Genomic DNA, 27,975 nt, shown 5'->3' on the forward strand with positions numbered 1-27,975 from the left:
GTAGTGTGATTTAAGAATTATCAATACAACAATTAAATTACATCTAAGTCTATAGTCAGAACTATTGGGGCCAAGGTTTTTAACTGAAATGTATATTTTGTTATCATTTTGGACAATTCATGTATCTTTAAAAGGAAATGGCTTGTGCACTTCTCTACCTCTAAAGTACTCAATCAGGTACAGAAATTGCAAAATTCTTCTTTTGCATAGGTTTCTGGTTTGCTGAACTAAAGAGGGCATATACCTCTTCTTTATAACAAAACTGTGAAAAAAAAGTTAACAGCGCTCATCAGTACCATAAGGAATTGATCACAATAAAGTCCCTATCAGACCATCAAGGCAGTCCTTCCTCTTGCTGATTAAGTCCTTTTCCAGGTCACCTCAGAAAACAGTAGAAAGCATAGTAACACTGGGACCAATTTCTCTTCATACTACAGTATCTTGTGAACTTATATCTACCTGGAATTAGGGATGGTCAGAAATGCTCATTTTCCGATTCCACGGAAATTCCAATTACTGATTTTCTGTCTTCCGAGCAGTATTTTATTAGTTGTTTTTTGCATCAGACATTGCAAAAAGAAGAAAAAAAAACCAAAAAGAAAAAGACAAAACAAAACAGGAAACCGGAAAAGCAGTGTGATTGTGATTGGTCTGAAATTAAAATTTTGCAGAAAAATTCTGCCTTCTCTGATTTGTCTAATTCTTCCGAGTTCTATGACTGGGCTAACATTACCGAGCTGCATTCACAGAATTCCGATTTCTGTATTTCGATCGTAAATCCACATTTCCGATCGTAATACAGAAATCGGAATTCTGTGGATGCGGCTCGGTAATTTTAGCCCAATCACAGAACTCGGAAGCATTATGCGGAAATTTGAATTCTGGGCAATCTGAATGAGTATCCCTACCTAGATCCTTAGCACAGCTTATAACCTTTGCTGCCCAATGAGATAGGTTGGTTTCTGGATTTATATGCTGTGTCACCAGCCAGGTGTTCCACCGATAAATCTGCAAGGATTTTTTTCTTTTCTTTGCTCACTTTCTGGTCCTCTTTTGAGTGGAAGATTAGAACAGTCACTGGTACGTTCCCCAAGATCTACAGCTGTTCTTGACTAGATTGGTTAGCCAAGTCCTGCTATACCTCATGCATACTGTATATATTCGTACAGGGTCTATAATGGTTCTGGATTTTGCCCCGAATGTGATTAAACAGGTTATGTGAGCTCATGGCTTTAATCTGTTTAAGAGTGCTCAGTTGTGTTTTGTTGGGTACAAGGTCCTGCCTAGCTGCTATGATAGGACAGAGGGCATTGATGCAGCTATGTCCTCTAGTGGAAGCTCTGACTGAACCCAGTCAGAGCAAAAGCACAAGAGTCTTCTCCAGGCCCCCCTTCAATCTCGCACCGGAATGGCTGTGCAGAGCAGTCACGGCTGGGAGCATTCTGGCATGCCTGATTTAGAAACATTTGTACCGCACATTTCCAGGATGCTTCCAGCTGAGGTTCTTGCACGTAGCTGTGGGGGAACGTGCATGAAGAGCGGTGCAAAGTGGACAGAGCATGCAGCCTTTGGAAAAGAATGGTGGGTAAAGCTCCATGATGGAAAGGAAGACGGCTGAGGGGCCACAGAGTTTAATGGGGGCACTGAAAAAAACCTAGGTATGACCACCTCATATTAACTTAGTTTGTTTGGATGAAAAAATACATCAGTCCAACAACAGGAAAAAAAACAGTCCTCCAACCGCAGATATCCCAGTGGAAGGTGACAAAAGCCTTTTAAGGCCTGGGCCAATTAACCTTGAAAGGGTAAAATTCCTTCCCAAATCCAGATGGTCAGAAAAAAAACCTGGATCAATAGCACTGGGAATTACATAGTGATTATAGCCATGGATGTTCTTCAATGCAAGGAAAGCATACAAGCACCCTTTAAATACAGATATAGAATTTGCCATAACTACTTCCTGTGGCAAAATATTCCACATTTCAACCACTCTATATTTCACCTCGTATATTTTTTATTTTAATTCAGGTGTACATTAAAGAGGCACTGCAGTGACATATAGTAGAATGCAGTATAATATTCAGTATACCCACTTTTACAGTCATTTTTCTGATTTCAGCATTAGAAAGACTTCCTATATGTGTATTGCTGCATATTAGTTTGCAGCCCCGCACTCCCAGTGATTTTTAACACGGGCTGATTAGCTGCGCAGAATTCTCCTCTTGGAGCATTCTGGGAAACCAGATATATTTTCTACTGGTTTTAGAGTTGTCAGTAAACAAATATTCCCTTAGAGATCACCTGAGAAGATTAAAGATGTCGCCACCTGTGGTACATTTCAGAAGGCAAATCAGGGAGAGGAAAATTTTTTACAATGAGCAAACACTGACTAAATTTTATGAATATTTAGTTCCTCTTGTAAAGTGTACCCGAGGCGAGCCCCAGGTCAGAAGTCAAATACTTACCTTAGAAGGGGGAAGTCTCTGGATCCTGTAGTGGCTTCCCATGTCTTCCTCCAGTTAGTCCACTTACTGTTACTGAATACGGACCACCCAGAGGTATCCAATCTTGGGATTCCAAGATCGTGACTGCAGTCATCTTCAAGCAGAAGCCAGGCCGTACTGCGTCTGAACGAGTATGGACGCCCCTGTGCAGTAGTTCGCAGACACGGCCACACTCGTGCATGATGATGTACAGGAGGGCTTCGAACAATGGCGGACATCATGGGAAGCCTAGAGGATCCTCTCCTTAGGTAAGTATTTGATTTTTGACCCTAGGTTTACCTCAAGTTCTCTTTAATTTTTTTATTATTATTTTGTCAACAGTGATAGCAGTGACTGAATTTGCAATTTTTTTTTAATGACAAATCATTTTTGACAGTAAACAAGAAACAAAATTTACATTTGGCAAATTTTCACACTTTTTAAATAAAACTGAAGTAAGAAGAAAACAAAAGAAATATTTACCATTTGCTGATTAAACGGCATTCCACACTTTTATAAATATGACCCTCAAATGATTTTGGTCTGTACTCCATTTAAGCTCCAAATACAAAGGAGGTTCATCTTAATGATAAAAGAGGTAGACTCAATATACACATGAGATTAGTTTACTATTCATATACAGTACATAGAGGTAGTTCTTATTTTTCTCTATTCGCATCTTTTAAGTCATGCTTACTCCAAAGCCACAAATGATCTTTACTCTTTAGTACCACAAAGGTACGTCATCTGGCGTACTTGGCGACTAAAGGAGGTTTTGATTCTAGTTGTAAGCTTCAGCCAGTAGTAAACGCTGAAAACTGGATTTCATGCTTGTTCTACTGAGGTCCCAAGCAGGTGGAATCTGCCTGCTAAACGTCCGGTGGTCCTACGCAGAGTAAATGATGATAAAGGTAACTGAAAGAGCAAGAACAGAACGAGAATGCCATGGGTTGCCCATTCCAGTGGCAATGGTTCTACGCCTGGATTAATTATGAGAAAAAGCAACAGAGGTAGCTGTAACAGGATACTTAGTAGCCAAAACCCAGCCAGTTCTGGAACCTATGAGAAATAAAACACAAATGTAAGAATCACTTACAGCATTCCTATTCACCCTCTAATAGGCATTAGCACTTATTTGTAAATTGCTTTGAATTTTCAATACAGTATTTCTGCATAAATATGAAGTAAAACATGCTTGGTTTTTGCTGCAAAACCAGAACTCAAGGAAAGCTTGTGTGCCACCTGGCATCAAATTCTTGCTACACAGTATTTTCAGTGGGATTATAACCTTGACACACACATATATATATATATATATATACACACACACACACACACACACACACACACACACACACACACACAACATTGTCCTGCACTCTCACATATTCCAGCTGATCAAGAGGGCTGCAAAAAACAAACCCTTGTAAGGCTTGGACCAATCATCCTTTAACAAGCTGGCACATCATTGCATTCCAGCAGTTCTGGCTTTATGTTTAGGGTCATTGTCCTGCTGGAAGACGAACCGCCGCCCCAGGCTCAAGTCTTTTGCAGTCTCCAAGAGGTTTTCTTCCAAGTTTGCCCTGTATTTGGCTCTATCCATCTTCCCATCAACTCTGTCCAGCTTCCCTGTCCCTGCTGAAGAGATGCACCCCCCAAGCATGATGCTGCCACCACCATATTTGACAGTTGCTCCCAATATTCTCTTAGACAACCCCACAAAGTGGTGTGTGCATAATTATTCGCCCCCCTTTGATCTGAGTGCAGTCAGTTGCCTATAGACATTGCCTGATGAGCGCTAATGACTAAATAGAGTGCACCTGTGTGTAATCTAATGTCAGTACAAATACAGCTGCTCTGTGAGGGCCTCAGAGGTTATCTAAGAGAATATTGGGAGCAACAACACCGTGAAGTCCAAAGAACACACAAGACAGGTCAGGGATCAAGTTATTGAGAAATTTAAAGCAGGCTGAGGCTACAAAAAGATTTCCAAAGCCTTGAACATCCCATGGAGCACTGTTCAAGCGATCATTCAGAAATGGAAGGAGTATGGCACAACTGTAAACCTATCAAGACAAGGCCATCCACCTAAACTCACAGGCCGAACAAGGAGAGCGCTGATCAGAAATGCAGTCAAGAGGCCCATGGTGACTCTGGACGAGCTGCAGATATCTACAGCTCAGGTGGGAGACTCTGTCCATAGGACAACTATTAGTCATGCACTGTACAAAGTTGGCCTTTATGGAAGAGTGGCAAGAAGAAAGGCATTGTTAACAGAAAGCATATGAAGTCCCGTTTGCAGTTTGCCACAGTCCATGTGGGGGACACAGCAACCATGTGGAAGAAGGTGCTTTGGTCAGATGAGACCAAAATGGAACTTTTTGGCCAAAATGCAAAATGCTATGTGTGGCGGAAAAATAGCACTGCCCATCACTCTGAACACACCATCCCCACTGTCAAATATGGTGGTGGCAGCATCATGCTCGGTGGGTGCATCTCTTCAGCAGGGACAGGGAAGCTGGTCAGAGTTGATGGGAAGATGGATGGAGCCAAATACAGGGCAAACTTGGAAGAAAACCGCTTGGAGACTGCAAAAGACTTGAGACTGGGGCGGAGGTTCACCTTCCAGCAGGACAATGACCCTAAACATAAAGCCAGGGCAACAATGGAATGGTTTAAAACCAAACATATCTATGTGTTAGAATGGCCCAGTCAAAGTCCAGATCTAAATCCAATCGATATGCAGGCAGAGAAAAAGATGAGAAATGCCGGCACTGCTGTAAACTGCTTGTTTATTCATAACACATGGTGCAACATCGTGGATTCAAATTTATGCATATTGAGAAGTAACATACCGGTTTGCTGGTAAAGCTGTGCGGTGGGTGCTGGGGGATGAGAGCCTTACGTCCGTTTCGCGCAGATGCGCTTCTACGGAGGCTACCTTCCTTTGCTAAATCCAATCGAGAATCTGTGGCAAGATCTGAAAACTGCTGCTCACCTACGCTGTCCATCTAATCTGACTGAGCTGGAGCTGTTTTGCACAGAAGAATGGGCAAGGATTTCAGTCTCTAGATGTGCGAAACTGGTAGAGACATACCCTAAAAGACTGGAAGCTGTAATTGCAGCAAAAGGTGGTTCTACAAAGTATTGATTTAGGGGGACTGAATAATTACGCACACCCCACTTTGCAGTTATTTATTTGTAAAAAAAAATGTTTGGAATCATGTATGATTTTCATTCAACTTCTCACATGTACACCACTTTGTATTGGTCTTTCACGTGGAATTCCAATAAAATTGATGCATGTTTGTGGCAGTAATGTGACAAAATGTGGAAAACTTCAAGGGGGCCGCATACTTTTGCAACCCACTGTATAACCCCTATTCAGCATAGCTTCAGAAACAAGGATTTTATCTAAATATTTCTGCCCCAAGAGAAAGTATTACAGTGGGTAGATATTTCTGTAAGGAATAAGACAGATAAATTGAACAGTCCATTAAGTATTATTGTTACCTTTTCTTGTAGATTGCCTCTATATCCAAGAAACAGTCGGATAACTTCAATCACAGACATCAAGATCAGTAATGTCACTAGGATGAATTTGTAATGATCAGGTAGAAGTATATACTGAAATAAAAGAAGAACATCATCCTTAAATCTGAGCTCATATCTTAAAAGGAAACAGTTTTTTGTGTTTTTTATCCATCAAGGAAACCAATCTGTAATGACAGTTAAGGTGGCCGTACACTGGTGGATATAGCCAGCAAATAGATTCCTCTGCGACCATTATTTGATCAGAAAGAGATCCATCTGCTCAATTCCCACCACACACTACACTGATTTTCAATCGATTTCAGCATGAAGGCTTTGACAACCTGTGTGTGTCTGCTCCGTCTTCTTTACTTCCGTGTCACTGGGCTCCTGTGTGATGTAATGCAGGGGACAGACACTAGGGACACTGTGATCACTAGAGGCCTCCAGTATTTAACCTCTGCATTATGTCATGCAGATACCCAGGGGGACACGGAAGTGAAGAAGATGGAGCAGCTGGCGTGGTGAAGCAGAGATCGGTACCGTGCTGATGACAGGTGAGAAAAGCTTCATCTGGAGAGTATCGAATGCTAGCGACGCGCTCCCGATCCACCACTGATCTACCAAAAATTTTTTGCCAGGACTGATTGACCTAATCAACAGATTTCAGCTGGAAATCGGTTGGTTGATTGATCGATCAAGCCAAATGCTGCACCGATTTATGCTGCAATCGAATCAGCCATATATCGACAGGAGATATCGATAAGTGTATGTCCTGTTCAGGGTTAGTCTCACGAGTAATCACGAGTGATTACCAGTGATTCAAATGAGGCTTAATTGGTGCAGGTGTGCGGCGGGGATAGAAGGGGTTATTTACCGATAATTCCACCGTCCGCCCTGCGTTCCAAACAGCTTAAATGCGTCCTATTGGTCGCGTTGCAAGCCACACACCGGCGCACTTCCTCTTCCGGCTTGAAGGAGGAAGTACGCCGGTGTGAGGCTTGCAACTCGACCAATAGGATGCGTGCAAGCAGTTTGGAACGCAGGACGGGTGGCGAAATTATGGGTAAATAAGCCCCTTGTATCCCCGCCGTGAGAGCAACCCTGGTCCTGTTTCACTTTCCTGTACAGGGCTGCTTTTAACCACTTGCCGACCGCGCACTCATACCGCGCGTCGGCAAAGTGGCAGCTGCAGGACCAGCGACGCAGTATTGCGTCGCCAGCTGCAGGCTGATTAATCAGGAAGCAGCCGCTCGTGCGAGCGGCTGCTTCCTGTCAATTCACGGCGGGGGGCTCCGTGAATAGCCTGCGGGCCGCCGATGGCGGCTCGCAGGCTAAATGTAAACACAAGCGGAAATAATCCGCTTTGTTTACATTTGTACGGCGCTGCTGCGCAGCAGCGCCGTAAGGCAGATCGGCGATCCCCGGCCAATCAGCGGCCAGGGATCGCCGCCATGTGACAGGGGACGTCCCGTCACTGGCTGCACAGGACGGATAGCGTCCTGTGCAGCCCGGATCTCCAAGGGGGGGCCAGGTAGGAGAGGGAGGGGGAGGATTTCGCCGCGGAGGGGGGCTTTGAGGTGCCCCCCCCCCCCCCCCGCAACACCCGGCAGGCAGGAGCGATCAGACCCCCCCAGCACATCATCCCCCTAGTGGGGAAAAAAGGGGGGCGATCTGGTCGCTCTGCCTGCACGCTGATCTGTGCTGGGGGCTGCAGAGCCCACCCAGCATAGATCAGCTACAACAGCGCTGGTCCTTAAGGGGGGGTAAAGGGTGGGTCCTCAAGTGGTTAATAGTGGGAGAGGTTAGCTTTGCAAAAAACATTATTTTAGTTGGCTTGCAGGAGTGTTTTGAGAAGACCCTGCAGATAGAATGTTGGAGTTTTGGAGATAAAATATATTTCGTCACATACACTATACAGTCATGTAAAAAAAATGAGGACACACTATGATAGCCTTTGTGTTTTTGTAACATTATTGGACACATGGATACTTAAAGAGGAATTTTAACTCAGAATTGAACTTTACAATCAGCTACTAATATCCCCTTTCCCACGAGAAATGTTTACCTTTTCTGGAATAGGTCATCAGGGGGGTCTTTATGGCTGATATTGTGGTGAAACCCTTCCCACAGTGTGATGTCAGGACTGTTGTCCTGACAGTTTGCTGTCTGGGAACCTTGTAACATTGTGGGAAGTAATGGCTTTTTCCAACTGCAAAGCAACCAGTATCTGCCTCTGTGCATAGAACTCTCAGTAACGAACATTCCATACAGATCACCTGGCAGGCTAAAGATGTCACCACCAGTGATAAATTTCAGAATGTAAATCAGGGAGAGGGAAGATTTTACAATGGGCAAACACAGACTAAATAATCTATAAATGAATATTATCATTTATATCATTATGTTATTTTCACTATAGTTCCTCTTTAACTGTAATTTTCACAATACTGGGAGATATAAGAAATAAACAGGTCTAATAACTTCACCAGGGCAGGTGCTGGAGCTATGGGTCGGAGCCAGGACAGCCTTCCCTCTGCATAGGTAAGTAGCTAAACTTTTTTTTTTTTTTGCCTTGCTTCGGGTTCACTTTAAACTGTACCAAATGTCAATACGATAACGATATACTGTAATTCCAGATTATGACCCTGACACGGGAGACCAGGGTTCAATCTCGGCTCTGCCTGTTCAGTAAGCCAGCACCTATTCAGTAGGAAACCTTGGGCAAGTCTCCCTAACACTGCTACTGCCTAAAGAGTGCCTCCTGGTGGCTACAGCTTTGACGCTTTGAGTCCGCCAGGAGAAAAGCGCGATATAAATGTTCTGTGTCTGTAGTCATTTAATTATTACCTTTAACTGGAGAGCAATAACATCAGAGATCCACCAGAAGGGAAAGTAGAATGTGTTGAAGTACAGAGATATCTGCAGTGGCAGACTGGAGACAATATCAACTTCTGTAGAGTGGAAAGACAAACCAATAAGTTGTATAACTGTATTTTATATAACATTTAAAGGACCAATATCGCAAAAATCGTACAATTTAAAATACATGTAAACACATACAACTAAGAAGTATGTTTCTTTCAGAGTAAAATGAGCCATACATTTTCTCCTATGTTGCTGTCACTTATACCAGGTAGTAGAAATTTGACAGAACCGACAGGTTTTGGACTAGCCCATCTCCTCATGGGCACTTACATTACCGTGGTTATGCAGAAGGTACTAAGAACTAACGGCCTGTGCTTCACTTGCACCAGTAATAGTAAAATTGCGGTGCGCTTCTTGAGCACGGCAAGTCGGCAACTTTACTGGAATTTTCGCCATCAGGCTCATAGTTAATTGGGTTGAAAAACAGACATGCATCGAGTTCAAATTCTGGGAATGCAAATTCCCCTTTAAAACTTCTGCATAATGAAAGAATACATTCTGAATGTAAGGCTTTAAAAGGCAAACACTTTCTGGTGTTTATTCCTGTTTTGTTGGTGAGAACATATACAGTGTTTTTTGTTGGCCTGCTGCATACAGTACGATGGGGGGTAGTCACTAAACCCAGTGAACATTACATCGGCCTTTTCATGCAGATTATATAACACTGTAATTTGTACATTCAACAACTACATTGCTTATTACACAAGCAAAGTAGGCCTTGCATGTACAATACGAGTTATGCAAGTTATGTAAATCATCCCATAATTTGTGTAAAGCCCGGTAAACTGAAAGGGAATCTGAAAATAAATGTATGATGTAATGATTTGTATGTGTAGTACAGCTAAGAAATAAAACATTAGTAGCACAGATATGAGTCTCATATTGTTTCCAGTACAGGAAGAGTTAAGAAACTTCAGTTGTTATCTATGCAAAAGAGCGTCTGTGAGCTCTGCGACTTTATAAAGTCGTAGACAGCACTGTCTTTTGAAGCACGTATTTCAACTGTCTCTGAGGCTTTGTTCACATTAGAGGCGTTCTTTGGAAAAACTAAGCGCAGATGTTTTTCCGAAAACGCTCAGAAAGCGCTTACACCATGTTTTGCTATGGTGACGTTCAGACTAGAGCGTTCAGTGCACTGTCAGTTTTCAAAAGCGGTGCTTGAGCCATTTTAGGGCGTTATTGCTATAATGGGAGGTATAGGAAAAACGCAAAACGCTCACAACACCGCTTTGTGGAGCGATTGCGTTTGCATTTTTAAGAATAAATACATTGTATTTATTATTTTCCGGATCAAATAATTCACTTCCTGACTTGCGTCAGGGAGTGAATACCAAAACGCTCGGGAAAAATGCATTGGAAACCACTAACCCCCCCCCAAAAAAACAAAAATCGCCCACCCAAGCGTGGGGAATCGGAAAGAAAAAAACGGCTCAAAATAAGGCCACTGTGGACAGACACGCGAGCCATACACGCAATGTGAACAAGGCCTCATTGTTTCTTTTTTGTTTTTTTCTACAGAGAAAAGTTCAGAGGGTCACTACCCTGCTCTGTGAAATCATTGAAATTGCTGAATGCATTGTGGAAACTGCAATTATTAAGCCCAATGCACCCGTTACAATTCCCTGTGCGATTAATAGAATCGATCAGATCGAATAAATCCAACAGGTCCGATTGGGACTCGATCGATAGTGTGGTCGATTTTGCTTTGATAACTAACCAAAATTAATCACACTTTTGATCGAGTCCCGATTGGACCTGCCCAATTTAATCGATTCGATCAATCGCACAGGGAATTGTAACGTGTACATTGGCCTTTAGAGAACGATGCAATGCTATAAAAAAGCTATATACCTGAAAATAAAAATATGACACTATTTTCTTTGCTACTTATGTTCTATTAATTATCTGTATTACACAACCAATTCATTATATCATACGTTTTCCCGCTTCAGTGTCACATTAATGTGCGCTGCCTCCATACTTAAAGTTTTTTGTGGTTTAGTGAATCTACCACCTACTGTTCTAGGAAAGTGAAAAGAAAGAATCCTGATAAATCAGCTGCAACTCAGCTTTTCGGCACCCGAGGAAGATATACTTATTATTGACATTGGACCCACGTCCGTTTCCATTTCGGATCTATAGCTTCAGACCTGGAAGTTGTGCAAGTCAACAGGTAGCTTCAGAGAGAAAGGTGGAGGTCTTCACTTGTCCCCTGCACTTACAAGTTGTAGGGAGGAGTATATATATGAGAGTGCTACGGGAGAGAGGGGGCTTACGGAGGGTGCTGAGGGGTGCACAGGGAGAGAGAGTATCTTACCTCTCAAATCCCTCTAATGGTCTCTGCAGGGGCTGGGAAGAAAATCACTGGCTAAATACAGGCATATGCCTGTGGGGGAAGGGCTTCATGGTGTGTGGCGGGTGTTTGGAGGAGTAGCTTTGCAGAGATTTAAGGGCGGGGCTTTGCAGTAGTCCCGGTGGCCCTTTTCAGACACAAACTGTGGCCCCCCGAGCAAAGGCTGGACTTGGTCCCAGCCAGGGGTGTAACAATAGACCCTGTAAGGGATGCAGCTGCAGGGGGGCCCAGTGGGGAAGAAGTTTCTTATCCCTGTCCTGAGAGACTATCAACTAAGGGCACAGAGAGAAAAAACATTTTGCTTTCTGCACAATACAATAATGACTCCATCTGCTCAGCCACTGATAAGCAATCATACAAAGTTTTGTAGACAGTCCCCATTCAGTGTTCAGCATGGTCTTGTGTACAGCGCCCAGCCCCCAACCTCTCTACCCCTCCCCAAGTGCTCTGTACTGTAGTGATGCTGCCAGAGGAGTCTGCAGAGCCTGTTCTGCTCCATCAGAAATGGACAGAGTGAGTGTAATAAGCTGAGGCTGGGAGCACACTGATCTGTCGGTTTTCTGTATGCATTTTCTACACACCATGTGAGTCTGTATGTGTGAAAACATGCATGTTTTATCACAGAAGTTAATGCAATTGATAGAGAAAATGTGTGAAGTGCTTCACTGCTGTTTTTATCTGCATGGGAAACACATTCAAGTGTGCACAAGCTAATTGAATAACATTGGTTCTCAGTTTAGCTGTGCAGAAAGCGAGGGGGGCATCCAAAGTTTGGCAGGGGGCCCCATTGATTTCTAACTACGCCCCTGGTTCCAGCGGTAGTTGAGGTTGAGTAGGTTTGGGAAAGTCTCCATACTATCCAGATGCTTCCCTAAATATCTATGTGTTACTTTTGTTTTTGTCACAGGTAGTAGTACTGTACTGTTCTGTCTTTAATGATTAGACTTGCGCAAACTATAATGATGTACTGTTTTCCTCTAGTTGATGACACCAGCAGCACTTACCACCTGCCTCTGTAGGTTTGCCTTTTTGAAGTACAGTCTCACGAGTCAAAGAATCCAGCTGCCGTCTAACTGCTCCGGGTAGCGCCATTTCGCTTTAAAAAAAAAAAAAAGAAAGAAAAAGGACCAGCGTCTATAGGCGTCACCATGGCTACCATAACTGTAGTCTTGTGAGCATGCGCACAGTTTAACATCCTATAATGCTATCTGGAGACATCCTATAATGCTGCGTCTGGAGACTGAAATAGGCATAGGCAGATTGTAGCATCCGAACGAGTCAGGGCATTAGCTGAGTCCGAGACTAGAGGTCAGGAAGAGGTCGAGCCTAGTTCCTACTTAGTAGTTGATTGGAACGCAGAATCCGGAAGTTGGATTTCAGCTCCGCGTTTTGGTGAAACGCAAACCCGGAAGAGCATTATACAGAACCGGAAGTGTGGGATCCGCTCTTTTCTAAGTGTCTGCTTCCGAAACAGGAGGGAAGTTGTGGAAGGTAAATACATAGTACTAACAAGTTACTAACTAAAATAATAGTCTTATCTTGTGAGTGAATATGTATAACAGAATTAGCTACAGTGTCGAAAAGGTTCATTTATTTTTTTTCCTTAATGAAAAGTGGTCATTTGATTTCTGATTTATACACCTAGACTAGATAAGTGTTTATCATTATTATTATTATTAGTGGGTGAGTGGTGTGTATTCAATAAAGTGCATGGGCAGTGTCAATGCTCTTCTCTACTCCTCCTATGCCCCTATGTTAACAGAGCTTAGCAATCGTCTGCTCTGGGAGAGCCTCTAGTTCAATTATCCAGATCTTACTTTCTTCCATTGATCAGTTAACATAGACTATAACTAAGTACAAAATTAAAATTAGTGGCTGTTTGCACATGATGTGGCGCAGAGTGCTGCATACTTCTCTGCAACACCCTCAATCATTGCTGTTCTTTACATCTGCAATCCCAATATATGCATAGAGTAGTGGAGCTGAACTAGGAACACATTTTCATTGCATCTTTATGTGATATGTGGATGGGGGCTAGTCTGCTTGCAGTGACCTAGCGGGAAACCTTATAGGGAACAGTTCTCCAATCACAGCACCTTCTACAACTTGAAGCATTGTAATTTGCTGAATAGTGTGGGTGTTGTAACTAAAACCTCTCAGAAACCTAAAAGTTTAAGAGGTTGCTGTCCACCCAAACACATTAGCAGAATTTCCCTATGAGGTTTTCCGCTGGGTCAGCTAAAGTCTGTTACCACCAGCAGATGAGCCTTTTACATTTATTTAATGGTTTATAATGCATAGTACACCCCGCTGAGTGGTGAACATTGGCTTGGTACTGTCGGAGCAGTGCTTTTCAGCGCTGCTAGATTTGGGCGCAGCCAGCGCCGCCATAGACTGTAATGGGAATCAGTCTATAGCGGCGCTCAGTGAGTAACGTCGGCGCCGTCAGAAGACAGAGCCGAAGTTGCTTAAAAAAACACAATAATTCGTCCTCCAGCAATCGCTGGAAGCCGAATTATTTCATTCCCCCACTATCCATTGCGGCCTGGAGGGGGAATAGTAATTAAAACGGCCCGGACTTGTGCAGAAGCAGGATCTGCCATATAACAATAACAATAATATTTATATAGCGCTTTTCTCCCTGGGGACTCAAAGCGCTGTGACCCTGCATTATGCAGTCTCAAAGGCTAGGGAAAAGAGGTGAGATTTTAGCCTTTTTTTAAAGCTGTCCAGAGAAGGAGCCTCTCGTACTGATTGTGGAAGTGAGTTCCATAGAGTAGGGGCTGCATAGGAAAGGGCCCGAGCACCAAATGTTAAGTGTATCCTGGGAATAACCAGCTTCATATACCGCTGTATCCTGTGCCCAAGTCTACTGGCGCCGATTTCAAATGTACTCTGGTAGGGCTGGTGCACACCGAGCGGCTTTTTCAGCGTTTCTGCAGCCGCTTGCGGCTGCGGATCCGCTTGGTCAATGTATCTCAATGGGGTGGTGCACACCAGAGCAGGAGGCGTTTTGCAGAAACGAAAAATGCCGGGGTGAGGCATTTTTTGGATTGCGGGTGCGTTTCTGCCTCAATGTTAAGTATAGGAAAAACGCAAACCGCTCTGAAAAATGCCTGTTCAGAGCGGTTTTGCCGGCGTTTTTGTTACAGAAGCTGTTTAGTAACAGCTTTACTGTAACAATATATGAAATCTACTATACTGAAATCCGCTGCAGCAATCCGCAAAACGCCATAGAAAAATAACAAAAAGCGTTTCAAAATCTGCTAGCATTTTGCGGATCTGCTGGCGGGTATTGGTGTGCACCAGGCCGTACTGTTGCATATCTGAATGGGCCCTTCAGAGCAGTTTTAGTTAATTAGCTCAGCTCAACCAAGCTGGAAAAGAACAGTACAAATTGCAAGAGGTCAAGCATACATACTATTTCTTAAAGCGGTATTGTCACCATAAAATTTCAAATTTCAACAGCAACTGGTCTGAGTGTATTAAGTGATAAAGATGCTAATCCTGCATTCAAAACTTGGAAAACTTTTTCTGCTGTTATAGTTTGGAGTTATGACATACTTTAGGCGCACTGGCCCTAGTGCCAAACAGTGCCAAAGAGTTGAATGCTGGGAGTTCTTTTTATCCTACTAATATAATAAATGGAAAAGTTCGGATGTTTGGATGTTTGTTACTCGATCATGCAAAAATGGCTGAACGGATTTGAATGAAATTTGGCACACACATAGTACATTACCTGGAATAAAGTATAGGATACTTTTTATTTCCATAACCAAAAAGGGAGCGGAGACAAATACAAATTTTACTGGAAAATGTAAACTGCAGCCATTCTTACACTGTTAATGGTTGGGTTCTTAAACTTTGCACAGTTGGTCGCTGGGTGACTGGGATTAATATTCAGAAAGGTGGGTGGAGTCTATAAAAGCCAATCAAAATTAACCTATTGATTTTAAAGGGGAATATTTACATTGCTGCCATTCTTGCACTGTTAATGGCACAAGCCTCAAACTTGGTACAGTTGATCATTGGGTGACTAGGGTTCAATTTCAGAAAGGGGGTGGACCCTCAAATAGCCAATTAAATTTGTTTTATTTCAATGCAAATTATTGATGCCAACCACCGCAAAGATCACAAACTTGGTAATTGATTAATTGTGTGTTAGGGTTAGAAAAGTAGGCACAGCCAACACCAGCCAAATACATAAATGGGCAATGCCGGGTCATAAGTGGGCGGAGTCAAATACAAATTTTACTGGGAAAATGTAAACAGCAGCCATTCTTACACTGTTAATGGTAGACTTCTCAAACTTTGCACAGTTGGTTACTGGGTGACTGGGATTAATATTCAGAAAAGTGGGTGGAGTCTATAAAAGCCAATCAAAATTAACCTATTGATTTTCAAGGGGAATATTTACATTGCTGCCATTCTTGCACTGTTAATGGCACAAGCTTTAAACCTGGTACAGTTGATCATTGGGTGACTAGGGTTCAATTTCAGACAGGGAGTGTAGCCACAAACAGCCAATTAGATTTGTTATATTCCAATGCAAATTATTGATGCCAAACACCGCAAAGCTCACAAACTTGGTAATTGAGCAATTGATTAACTGTGCGTTAGGGTTAGAAAAACGGGCACAGCCAACACCAGCCAAATACAACGCCGGGTCATAAGGGGGCGGAGACAAATACAAATTTTACTGGGAAAATGTAAACAGCAGCCATTCTTACACTGTTACTGGTAGGGTTCGCAAACTTTTCACAGTTGGTTACTGGGTGACTGGGGCTAATATGCAGAAAAGTGGGTGGAGCCTACAAAAGGCAATCAAAAATTACCTATTGATTTTTCAGGGGAATATTTCATTGCTGCCATTCTTGCACTGTTAATGGCACAAGCCTCAAACCTGGTACAGTTGATCATTGGGTGACTGGGGTTTAAATTTATAAAAGGGGGTGGAGCCACAAAAAGCCAATATGAGTTGTTTCATTTTAATGCAGGTTATTGATGCCAAAGACAGCAAAGCTCACAAACTTGGTCATTGAGTAATTGATTAATTGTGTGTTAGGGTTAGGAAAAGTGGGCGCAGCCAGCACCTGCAAAATACATACCCGGGCAATGCCGGGTCATCAGTAGGCGGAGACAAATGCAAATTTCACTGAGAGAATGTAAACTGCAGCAATTCTTACACTTTTAATGGTAGGGTTCTCAAACTTTGCACAATTGGTCACTGGGTGACTGGGATTAATATTCAGAGAATTGGGTGGAGCCTACAAAAGCCAATCAAAATTCACCTATTGATTTTCAAGAGGGAATATGTAATTGCTACCATTCTTGCACTGTTGATGGCACAAGCCTTAAACCTGGTACAGTTGTCATTGGGTGACTGGGGTTCAAATTCAGACAAAGGGGTGGAGCTACAAACAGCCAATCAGATTTGTTTAATCTCAATGCAAATTATTGATGCCAAAGACCACAAAGCTCACAAACTTGGTTATTGAGTAATTGTGTGTTAGGGTTAGAAATAGTAGACGGAGCCAACACCAGCCAAATACATACCTGAACAATGTTAGGAAATAAGTGGGTGGAGAAAAATACAAATTTCATTGCGCAAATGTAAACTGCAGCCATTCTTACACTGTTAATAGTAGGGTTCTCAAACTTTGCACAGTTGGTCACTGGGTGACTGGGATTAATATTCAGAAAAGTGGTTGGAGCCTATAAAAGCCAATCAAAATCCACCTATTGATTTTTAAGGGGAATATTTAATTGCTGCCATTCTTGCACTGTTAATCACCTGTACCTGGTACAGTTGGCCATTGGGTGATTGGGGTTCAAATTCAGAAAAGGGGTGGAGCCACATCCAATCAGATTAATTTTATTTTATTGCAAATTATTGATGCCAAAGACCGCAAAGCTCACATACTTGGTCATTAAGTAATTGTGTGTTAGGGTTAGGAAAAGTGGGCAGAGCCAACACTAGCCAAATACATACCCGGGCAACGCCGGGCGTCCAGCTAGTCTATAATATATTCCTCCTCTTACATTTATTTCCCTGCCTTGCTGCATATCAGAAACTCCCTCTGATTACTTGTGTTTACAAGCAAGGCTGAGGTGACTCAGTGATTGGATGTGTAAACAAAAAAGACAGTGCAGTTGTTAGTATACACCTCAGTGGGAGTGTCTGAAGACTCTGGGAGGAGGGCAGCTAATGAATACACAATGAACAAGAGAAGGGAGGGGAGAAAACAAGAGTCAGGGAGGATATGATGTCAGCATTGGCTTGGCAAAATGGCCACTGCCTAGAATAGGATTTTCTGCTTTTCCTTTGTAAAATTCTCCTCTCCTGGGTCCCATTTGTCCACTGTGATTAATGGAATTCTCCATCCTCCATTTTAAAAATGTCCATTACCCCATAACAACTTCCTGGTCAGCACACTGTTAAACTGTAATATCACCCATTTGAGCCATAGGGAAACATGGACATTACCTTGCACATTCAGTTGTAACTGACAGCTGCTGATATATAACAGCAACTGGTATATTTCAGTCCTGACAAAATATTGTCAGAACTGGAAGGGATCACTGTAATAAGAAAATGGTGAGCTTCCGAGAGGAACTGACTGTGAGGTTAGTATGTGATATTCATTTGCAGCTACGCTATGTGTTTATTTTAAACAATTTTACTCACTTCAGGTTCCCTTTAAGGTCCAGGCAAAAACAGTCAGTTGTGGAGAGTCCCTTTTTAATTCCACCAGACCAGGCCTCTTTTCTATGGTCGGTTGAACTGCTCGTTTGTCTAGCAGTTTAGCTGGCCAGCTTCCGACCACAAGCGACGTTCGGCTGCAGCTGAATGGTGGCGTTTGGTGACACGCAGTGGTGTTACTCAGCGGTGACAAAACGCCTCATGCCACATATTACAAGCAAACCGATCACAGATGAAGATGTTTACCTTAGCGATTAAAACCCGTTTGTGTGTTATCAGGCCAAATCTCCAGGGTATGTAAACTGTTGATCAGGGTCAATTGGGTACTTATTAAAAATGAGTAAACACAGTTGTTTGACAATAAAGGTTTTCAGCCAACCACTAATCATGAGTAAAGTAAACTTTTTTTGTTATTCATATTCTATGAAAAATGGTCAAGAAATCATAAATCCTGCCAGGGTATGTAAACTTATGAGCACAACTGTAATGGCATTCTTCACTGTAGCTTTCCGAGGTTGAGGGGACTGAACCATACTACTAGAAGTAGAGGCAACATGTTCCAAGGAAGGATATCCCGCTACACCAGATGGCAGAGTAAAAAATCCAAGTCTTTATTGAAACATCGTAAGATACACAGGTACAAGCTCACTCGTATCGGAGCTACTGCATGGTTCTTTAATCATGGCTTACTGACAAGTATGACACACAGGTTTAAAGAGACTCTGTAACAAAATTTTCTGCCTTATTTCTTCTATCCTATAAGTTCCTATACCTGTTCTAATGTGGTCTGTCTTACTGCAGCCTTTCCTAGTTGCACAGTCCCTGTAATATCTCTGTTATCTAATCTAATCTTCTTTCCTTTGTCAGCTTTGTCGGCTGAGGCACGAATCTGCTGCTCTGCTGTGATAGAATAGACGCTATACACACCCTCTCCACGCCCCCTGCAGGCTCTGTATGAGTCACAGACTGATGATAACACAGGGATAACAAAGGCGCCAACACAGGATAAAATGTGTTAAAACCAGTTTAAAAGGAAAGGAAAGGGGTGGATTCACCTCCCTCAAGTACGCAAATACCCAGGCAATATAAGCCGTTATGGATACAACTAAAACATTTATTTAAAACAATTCTCCAGATATGATGCAACGCAGCACAGACTGAGCTTATCTGAGCCATGTCTTTTTTTTGTAAACACTGCCTAAAACTGGCAATTACAAGCCAGGATTGCAGCAGAGAGTGGCAGAAACAGCACAGAGGGGCCCAGCAGAACATAATGAATAGAATGGTATGCTTTTTATTGTAAGAATTTCAGAGTACAGATTCTCTTTAACCTCCCTGGCAGTAATTTTTTTTGCCAAATAGGCAAAAATCATTTTTAAAAAAAAAAAAAAATTTTTTGTTTCATGTAAAGCTACCAGAGTGGTAGCTACATGAAACACCACTAGAGGGCGCATGTGTCCCTCTAGTGCGATCGTCGCCGGCATCAATAGCAAACAGGGGAACGCGTATATAACCCGCTCCCCTGTTTGGCTTCTCCTGTCGCCATGGCGACGATCGGAATGACGTCATGGACGTCAGCCGACGTCCTGACGTCAGACGCCTCCGATCCAGTCCATAGCGCTGCCCGGAACTCATTGGTCCGGGTAGCGCAGGGCTCTGGTGGGGCCCTCTTCTGCTGCTGCGTGCGGGCGATCGCTGCGATCAAGCTGTACGCGCGTACAGCACTTTAAATGGCCCAAATCGCCCCACCAGGGGCTGAGATATCTTCCTGCGCGGCACAGCCCGAGCTCAGCTCGGGCTTACCGCCAGGAAGGTTAAATAGTCAAGTATCCGCCTCCAATGGACAGGATTCCTATCTTAAAGCAGTACACACATATACATATAAAATGGCACAGCCAGATAGAAAACACAGGGAAATCTAAAACCGTGAATAATATCACACAATTGAAACCATACCATGAAAAAGATAACAGCTTCAGAAATATCCTCCATGCTTAGCACCCGCATATCAATAAAATGGCAATTGGAAACTACCATGTGCGGGTGAAGCATAGGGGTGAAGCCTATCGAAAAGACCATAGAAACCAGAGGAGCAATAAGTTATATGTGTTAAGCTAAATTCTGACATGATAGGTCAGACTAATATCTAACCGAGAATTTAGTCCTGTCGGAACTCGAGTGCCCAGCCTCCATATCCAGAAAGCCTCCCGTTTTGATAATAATCTAAGGGTATCCCCACCCCTCGGTGAACAAAAGACTCTTTCCAACCCCTGGAATGAAAAATGAGTCATATCACCCTGGTGTGTAAACAAAAAATGTTTTGCCACACTGCAAACATGAGTGGTGTATGTGTGTGTTTTTGATGCAACGGCTCGGTCCATTATACTGTTCGGAAATACGTTGTCATAAAGGACTAGTTGTGCATCCTACATACTGTAATTGACAAAGTTTTCACGTGATTAGATAAACCACGTTGCTAGATTGGCAATTAATGTATTGTCCAATCTCAAACGTCTCATTTTTTTGCGGTTGAAAAAATCTCTTGTTTGACCATGGACACAACAGTATCTACATGTGTTGTAGCCACATTTGTGGTTATACGGAATGCCGATAATGGAGGGGCTGTGGTGGCCCTCGATGCTGAAGCCTATAGAGGTGAAGCTTTGAGACAATTAGGGGACCAAGAGACCTATCAAGTTTTATCAGGAGATCCCACTTTAAAATTTCAAAAAGAGCTTAAACAGCTCTTGAATCTGGGCTTCTCAATGGGTGTACTCAGTGAGAAGGAGAGGGATCATCTTATGGTGGATGCGCCAGTGATCCTTATCTTTTATCACTTGCCCAAGGTTCATAAACCAGATATTCCCCCAAGGGGCTGCCCCATTGTAGTGGGCATAGGGTCCTTGGGGAACTCCTTGGATAGTGGGTAGATATGCATCTCCAGCCCCTGGTTTATCACCTACCAGGCTACCTACGAGATACCTCCTATCTCTTGTGTAGTTTGGAAGCACTGGTATGGATGGAACACTACATTTGGGTGACCATGGACGTGACATCTCTATATTCCACTATCCCTCACGGCTCGCACTCAGAGCTTTGATATTTCACATGGATAGATATGCATCCTTTTCCTTGACGGTCAGAGACTTCCTCATGTTGCCGGTGGATCATCTATTGACCCATAGTTATTTTATGTTTAATGGGGTTTTCTATTTTCAGAGGTGCGGAGCTTCTATGGGTGCCAAATTCTCCCCATCCCTAGCAAACCTGTATATGGGGTGGTGGGAGGAGCTCCGCTTCTTTGGAGAGGAGAACCCCTTTCATGATTATGTTTATTAGTACGGCAGGTACATAGATGATCTGCTGCTGATATGGGGGGGTCCCTCGGACCTTCTGCCTGGCTTTCTCTCCTTCTGCAATGGCAACGGTCTCGACCTTTCCTTTACAATGTGCCACAATTCTATCAATATTGATTATCTTGATTCACCGCTAAGTGGTTCATTGACTTTGGGCAGGATTGAGACCAGAACATTCAGGAAGCCATGTGCGGGCAACTCCTTGTTGTTGGCCAATAGCTGCCATCCCAAACATACTCTGAGGGCGATCCCGTATGGAGAATTGGTCAGAGCAGCCAGAAATTTCTCTGATCCAGCATTATTAGAACAAGAACTGGATCAGGTACAGTTCAGACTCAGAGAGCGAGGCTATGATGATCTTTCCATCAGGAGGGCTAGAACAAAGGTTCTGCGCAAGGAACGCAAACAGTTTTTGCGTACGAATTCCAGCTGCAGAACTAGGCGGCATAGGGGGATATCTTTCGTGACCCCATACAGTTTAGAATACAACAAAGTTGTTGGTGTTCTCAAGAAATATTTGCCTATTCTGCACTCGGATCCTAAATTACGCACAGTTTTATCAGAGGGATGTAGTTTCTCTTCTCGTCGGGCCTCCACTTTGGGCTCCCGATTATCACCGAGCCTTTTCCAGAGCGCCACGAAACAGACACCCACCTGACTTAACCACAAAGGCTCATACAAATGTGGCTACAATACATGTAGATACTGTTGTGTCCATGGTCAAACAAGAGAGATTTTTTCAACCGCAAAAAATGAGAAGTTTGAGATTGGACAATACATATATTGCCAATCTAGCAACGTGGTTTATCTAATCACGTGCAAACTTTGTCAATTACAGTATGTAGGATGCACAACTCGTCCTTTACGACAACGTATTTCCGAACATTATGATGGACCGAGCCGTTGCATCAAAAACAACACATACATCACTCATGTTTCCAGTGTGGCAAAACATTTTTTGTTTACACACCAGGGTGACATGACTCATTTTTTCATTCCAGGGGTTGGAAAGAGTCTTTTGTTCACCGAGGGGTGGGGATACCCTTAGATTATTATTAAAACGGGAGGCTTTCTGGATATGGAGGCTGGGCACTCGAGTTCCGACAGGACTAAATTCTCGGTTAGATATTAGTCTGACCTATGATGTCAGAATCTAGCTTAACACGTATAACTTGTTGCTCCTCTGGTTTCAATGGTCTTTTCGATAGGCTTCACCTCTATGCTACACCCACACATAGTAGTTTCCAATTGCCATTTTATTGATGTGCGGGTGCTAAGCATGGAGGATATTTCTGAAGCTGTTATCTTTTTCATGGTATGGTTTCGATTGTGTGATATTTATTCACAGTTTTATATATATATATATATATATGTGTGTATGTATGTATGTACAGTATGTATATATGTGTGTGTGTGTGTGTACTGCTTTAAGATAGGAATCCTGCCCATTCGAGGCGGATACTTGCCTATTTAAACCTGTGTGTCATACTTGTCAGTAAGCTATGATTAAGGAGCCGTGCAGTAGCTCTGATACGCGTGAGCTTGTACCTGTGTATCTTACGATGTTTCAATAAAGACTTGGATTTTTTACTCTGCCATCTGGTGTAGCAGGATATCCTTCCTTGGAATCTGATATATGTGACATTTTGTGGATCCCTGGCTCCCAATTGACTGTGCATTGGTGGTGGCAGCGGTCCGGTCTCTCTACTAGAGGCAACAGAAGTAGAAGTACTAGCTGACATAGCGTGTAGCGGGATATCCTTCCTTAGAATCTGACATATGTGACATTTTTTGGATCCCTGGCTCCCAATTGACTGTGCATTGGTGGTGGCAGCGGTCCTGTCTGTCTACTAGAGGCAACAGGAGTAGAAGTACTAGCTGACATAACATGTAGCGGGATATCCTTCCTTAGAATCTGACATATGTGACATTTTTTGGATCCCTGGCTCCCAATTGACTGTGCATTGGTGGTGGCAGCGGTCCTGTCTGTCTACTAGAGACAACAGGAGTAGAAGTACTAGCTGACATAACATGTAGCGGGATATCCTTCCTTAGAATCTGACATATGTGACATTTTTTGGATCCCTGGCTCCCAATTGACTGTGCATTGGTGGTGGCAGCGGTCCTGTCTCTATACTAGAGGCAACAGGAGTAGAAGTACTAGCTGACATAACGTGTAGCGGGATATCCTTCCTTGGAATCTGACATATGTGACATTTTTTGGATCCCTGGCTCCCAGTTGGCTGTGCATTGGTGGTGGCAGCGGTCCTGTCTCTCTACTAGAGGCAACAGGAGTAGAAGTACTAGCTGACATAACGTTTCTAAGTGACTTTAACGTTTCTTCCATCTTCTTGGTCACCATGGTCTCTTTTTGAATAATTTTGATTAGCCTTTGAGCTAGCTTTATATTACAGAATATGCAATGGCTGGACCTAGGCTTAGGTTAAGTTGGTTTGGTGTTGGCACCCTAAAATAAAACATAATATAATTTACTATCATAACTGTCCAATTGCAGCTGCATATTTCATATAAAAAACTGCCAGTTATTGAATGAAATTTGAACTCTTACTGATCCTGACTCTGAATGGATATACAGATCAGCCTAAATTTCAGTTATAATTGTATACATTAGCTTTTAATCAGCCAACCAGAAGTAAAATAACGTATACTGCAATTAAGAATATGGCAGCAGCCAAAATAACAGAAGGCAGATTCCCTGAGCCAAATCACCATGGTAGACTCTGTGGCAGCTCAGTCAGAAAGTCTTGGAGGACATTACATCAAGATGGGGGAGCCATTACTAGATTTATTTACCACCCCAGAAAACACTAAATAGGGAAATTTATGTTCCCTACACCCTTTATCTTCAGAAGACCTGTGAGATGCCTTGACAGTTCCATAGCCAAAGGGATTCTTGAGAGGCGCTCAATGCCTGGCTATTTTGGATACTGGCACTGATACTTGGCCTGATTAAGTTAGTTGTGTCTACTCACAAAACGCGTTGCCCTAGTGCACTTTACCTTATGTCCGTGTCATCCTTGAGGTAAGCTGCCTAAAATACTTTCAAATACTTAAGGATTTTAATGTGTGCCTCTTTTTCCCCATTGCACTTTTTCCTGCCAGCTGTTTTTAGCTGACATGTTTCGGCTTCTTGTTTGGTTTGTCAAGAGAGCAACCGACGTACATTGGTGAACCCTGTACCCGAGTGGAGATGGTTATTCTCCTAAAAGCTACATTGGTTGGTTGCCCTTTATAGCAGCCTTTCCTTTTGAGTACCATCTTTTACTACACTTATTCTCCACCTGACTGATAATACTACACAATCTGGGCTCCTGTTGTCTCTGTATTTAATTTTCAAGGTATTGATTCATATCTTTCAAGTTGAGGTTCTTAGGCAGCAGGGGTTCTCAGTTTTTTTTGTTCCTGCAAAATTAAAGATAATGTAAGGTTCGATGACTTAAGATTTATTTTGGGTTTTTTACTAAGGAGTTCAGTTAGTTGTAGCAGTTAGAACTCTGAGGTCTCAACTCTTTTAGTTTTTTTGAACGGACAGTTCTCAAAAGAACTATGTTAACTATTTCTTAAAGTTTGTGGCCAGAACTCAATCAATTGTAGACAAGTTGGTTTCCCCTTGGGATTTATCTTTGGTTTTACACTTTCTTACTTCAGACGCTTTTGAACCCTTTAGAAGAAACCCGATAAAGCATCTGAAATTAAACTAAATAAAAATCTGATACTTGCCTCGGAAGGGGGAAGCCTCTGCATTCTAATGAGTCTTCCCTTGTCATCCTCCTACATCACCCCAATCCAGCGCTGGCAGCCATGGAAAAATTAAAACGTATATAAAGCCATTGGCCTGCCTGCGCAGGCACAATAGCTGCACTATAGAGCAGACCCAATCGGGTCCGGCTATTTCTGTCAGAGCCCACAAGCCCGCTACACCTGTGCAAGGCTCCAAACAAGCGAATCTTCGGTGCTCCCAGTGCTGGATTCCCTCTGTTGAGATTGGGTCCAGAGGCTTCTCCTTCACAAGGTAAGTGCAGCCTAGGGGCACTTTCTTCTACTATAGGTACACTTTAAAGGTGGCCTTTATAGTGGTAATCACATCAGCCAAAAGAGTAGGTGGCATTCAGGCACCTTCCATTAAGAACCCTTACATGATACTACATGCAGATAGGGTAGTCTTTAGACCAGACTCCTCTTACTTACTTAAAGTGGCCACTGCGTTTCTTAGAACACAGGCGATTATTTTTCCCCTCCTTCTCTTCACTTATTTAGAACAATCTAAGCAATACAGAAAATCAAGCTATATATTATTTCATATGCAGGAACTCGCTAAGGGGTTACAGGCCTCCAGGGGCTCAATATCCAGATGGATAAAGGAACTCATCTCTTGGGCATACTGCAGTGCACAGGCCAATGTTCCTAGAAATAGAACAGCTCATTCCACCAGATCTTTAGCAACCTCCTGGGCAAAAAGATGGGAATCCTCCTTGGCACAGATTTGCCAGGCAGCATTGTGATCCCTTCATACAACTTCCATAAGTCATTACTAGGTGGGATTCATGTCGAGCCAAGATCAGTCCTTTGGTCATAAGGTGCTTCAGAATGTCTCGCTGGTCCCTGGAGGAGCCGTTCTGGAGGACGATTGGAGGAAGTCCCAGCTGCTTACTGATACCAGCGTAACAGTGAGCCCTCCAGGATGGCTGCCTTTGTTCCCAACCCTACACTTAGTTTATTTAAGTATGCATTGGAGTGACTTGGTAGAGATTTCTCTTTTAATAACTGTGGGAGAGAGGGATGAGTATGTTTTATACCAAGTAGACATGTTCTTTTGATTTATCTTACAGGTGTTTCCATAAGGGGAGGGGCCAATCATAATCTCAAGAGAAGCCATCCTGGAGGACCAGCAGGAGAACTGCTATTGGTAAGCAACTGGGTCTTTCTATCTTAAAGTGTATCTGAGGTGGCAGGGGAGGGGGGACAAAATATACATACCTGGGGCTTCCTCCAGCTGACTCCAGGCTGGTCACTCCCTTGCCAACCTCCTTTGCCGCTTGGTTTGTCCGCAACTGGCCCCGGAAAATCCTCCAGTTGGAGCCAGTCGGTGCAGTCTGGCTGCATATGCTCCCCGTCGTGCTCCTGTCGCCAGAATTGTCCTGCGCAGTAGTACAGCACAGGTGCAGAATGCTCCCAGCGGTGGGAGAGGGCGTGCTGCCAGGCCGCGCATGTGCAGTTGGCCCCAGACCAGAGGCCATTCCCGGGCCAATTGCAGAAGAAACAGGAGGAGGACGGCGGCAAGGGAGCGATAATCCTGAGGGGAGCTCCCGATATGTATATTTTTTTTTTCTTTCCTGTCCCATCTCTGGTTTCCTTTAAAAAGAGAGAACAAGGAAAATTCAGAAGTACTCATTAATTCAACATTTCTAGAGATGACCAATGAAATGCTAAAAATTCTGGCTTGTGTGCAAATTACATGCAGTTTTAAATTGGGTCAATCCAGATTGACAGGAAGTGTATTTGATTGGTCAAATTCCTATTTGCATACAGTTTGCATGGAAAGTTGAATTATTAACGTCTTATTGACGGTTTCTAAACACTACTCATGATAGTTGGTAAGTTAATGTCTTTGGGCTCAAACCCACTACTAGGGATGGCCCTGATTAGGAGAACTCATGGAGAAGCATGTGATCACTTTGATCAGCTGATAGATTTGTAAGGTCCTGATTTGCTGTGATGACTTCCTAGTTTAACACATGATCAAGACTAGCAAATCAGAACCTTACAAATCTATCAGCTGATCAAACTGATCACATGCTTCTCCATGAGTTCTCCTAAGCAGGGCCATCCCTACCCACTACCAGCCTTTTCTAAGCGCTAGTGATTTGAAAAAGCTCTTGCTAATGCAATGCTATGGGGGATTTTTAAAAAATCATTGCTCAAGTGGGATCACACCCATAGCATCACATTAGCAAGAGCTTTTGAAACCACAACTGCTCAGTAATGTACTGTTGGTAGGTTCCGGGCCTTTGTGTCTTTGCGCTTTTTACCTGAAGGGACTATCTTGACCGAGCTGTCTCTCTATTTCTTCCCTTCTGAACTAGGTTAAACATCTGAAACTTTGTCTTCATGGAACAGATTTCACAGTTCTGAAAGGATTGATAGACTTGAAATTATAGTCACTCCATGTAGCTGATTTAGCTTTGTCAAGTGATTGTGGTGTCAATGGGTAACTGCTGATCAATCTAAAAACCGTGGCAGGAATATATTTTCTTATAGCTAATGTTTTCCTAAGATGAGCCAATATAATTTGCTTTAGTTAGCATGTGATTGCTAACACATTGGCCCGATTCATAAAGGGCTGTGCGATAAAAAAAAAAATAGGTGCTTAAAATACCGCTTTCTGTATTTTAGACTTTTGTTTGCTAATTCATAAAGATGTTCACAGGTGCGGTAGAAGTTTGGTAATTTACTGAAAAAATGGGCTTCAATTCATAAAAACCTGTTCGGCAACAGCAGAACAGTGTGGAGTTGTCTCTGTTTTGTTACATGCTGTTCCCGTGCAGTGACGGCATTACAATAGTAAAAGGCATCCCCGACATCCCTTTAGATGTTCATGCT

General features: G+C 43.0%; 2 protein-coding genes across 5 annotated transcripts in view; one reads left to right on the forward strand and one right to left on the reverse strand.

The window, feature by feature from the left end:
* Positions 1 to 2,838: 2,838 nt before the first annotated feature.
* Positions 2,839 to 27,975, reverse strand: part of LOC137534139 (transmembrane protein 17A-like) — a 50,316-nt gene continuing 25,179 nt past the window's right edge. Inside the window, exons 3-7 of one of the 2 annotated variants that reach the window (XM_068255517.1) lie at positions 26,353 to 26,727; positions 12,300 to 12,391; positions 8,865 to 8,968; positions 5,997 to 6,110; positions 2,839 to 3,542 (exon numbers count right to left, since the gene is read on the reverse strand). In XM_068255517.1, coding sequence (XP_068111618.1) covers positions 3,309 to 3,542; positions 5,997 to 6,110; positions 8,865 to 8,968; positions 12,300 to 12,391; positions 26,353 to 26,717 — 909 coding nt within the window. In that variant the 5' untranslated portion in view covers positions 26,718 to 26,727 and the 3' untranslated portion in view covers positions 2,839 to 3,308. The remainder of the gene's footprint in view (positions 3,543 to 5,996; positions 6,111 to 8,864; positions 8,969 to 12,299; positions 12,392 to 26,352; positions 26,728 to 27,975) is intronic. The other variant, XM_068255518.1, reaches the window with a different exon arrangement.
* LOC137534138 (uncharacterized) overlaps positions 12,527 to 27,975 on the forward strand; it is a 37,255-nt gene continuing 21,806 nt past the window's right edge. Inside the window, exons 1-2 of one of the 3 annotated variants that reach the window (XM_068255516.1) lie at positions 12,527 to 12,786; positions 26,205 to 26,281. The gene's annotated coding sequence lies outside the window, so the exon portion shown is untranslated. The remainder of the gene's footprint in view (positions 12,787 to 26,204; positions 26,282 to 27,975) is intronic. The other 2 variants (XM_068255514.1, XM_068255515.1) reach the window with 2 other exon arrangements.

The sequence above is a fragment of the Hyperolius riggenbachi genome, chromosome 10 (genome assembly GCF_040937935.1).
Source record: "Hyperolius riggenbachi isolate aHypRig1 chromosome 10, aHypRig1.pri, whole genome shotgun sequence".
NCBI lineage: Eukaryota > Metazoa > Chordata > Amphibia > Anura > Hyperoliidae > Hyperolius > Hyperolius riggenbachi.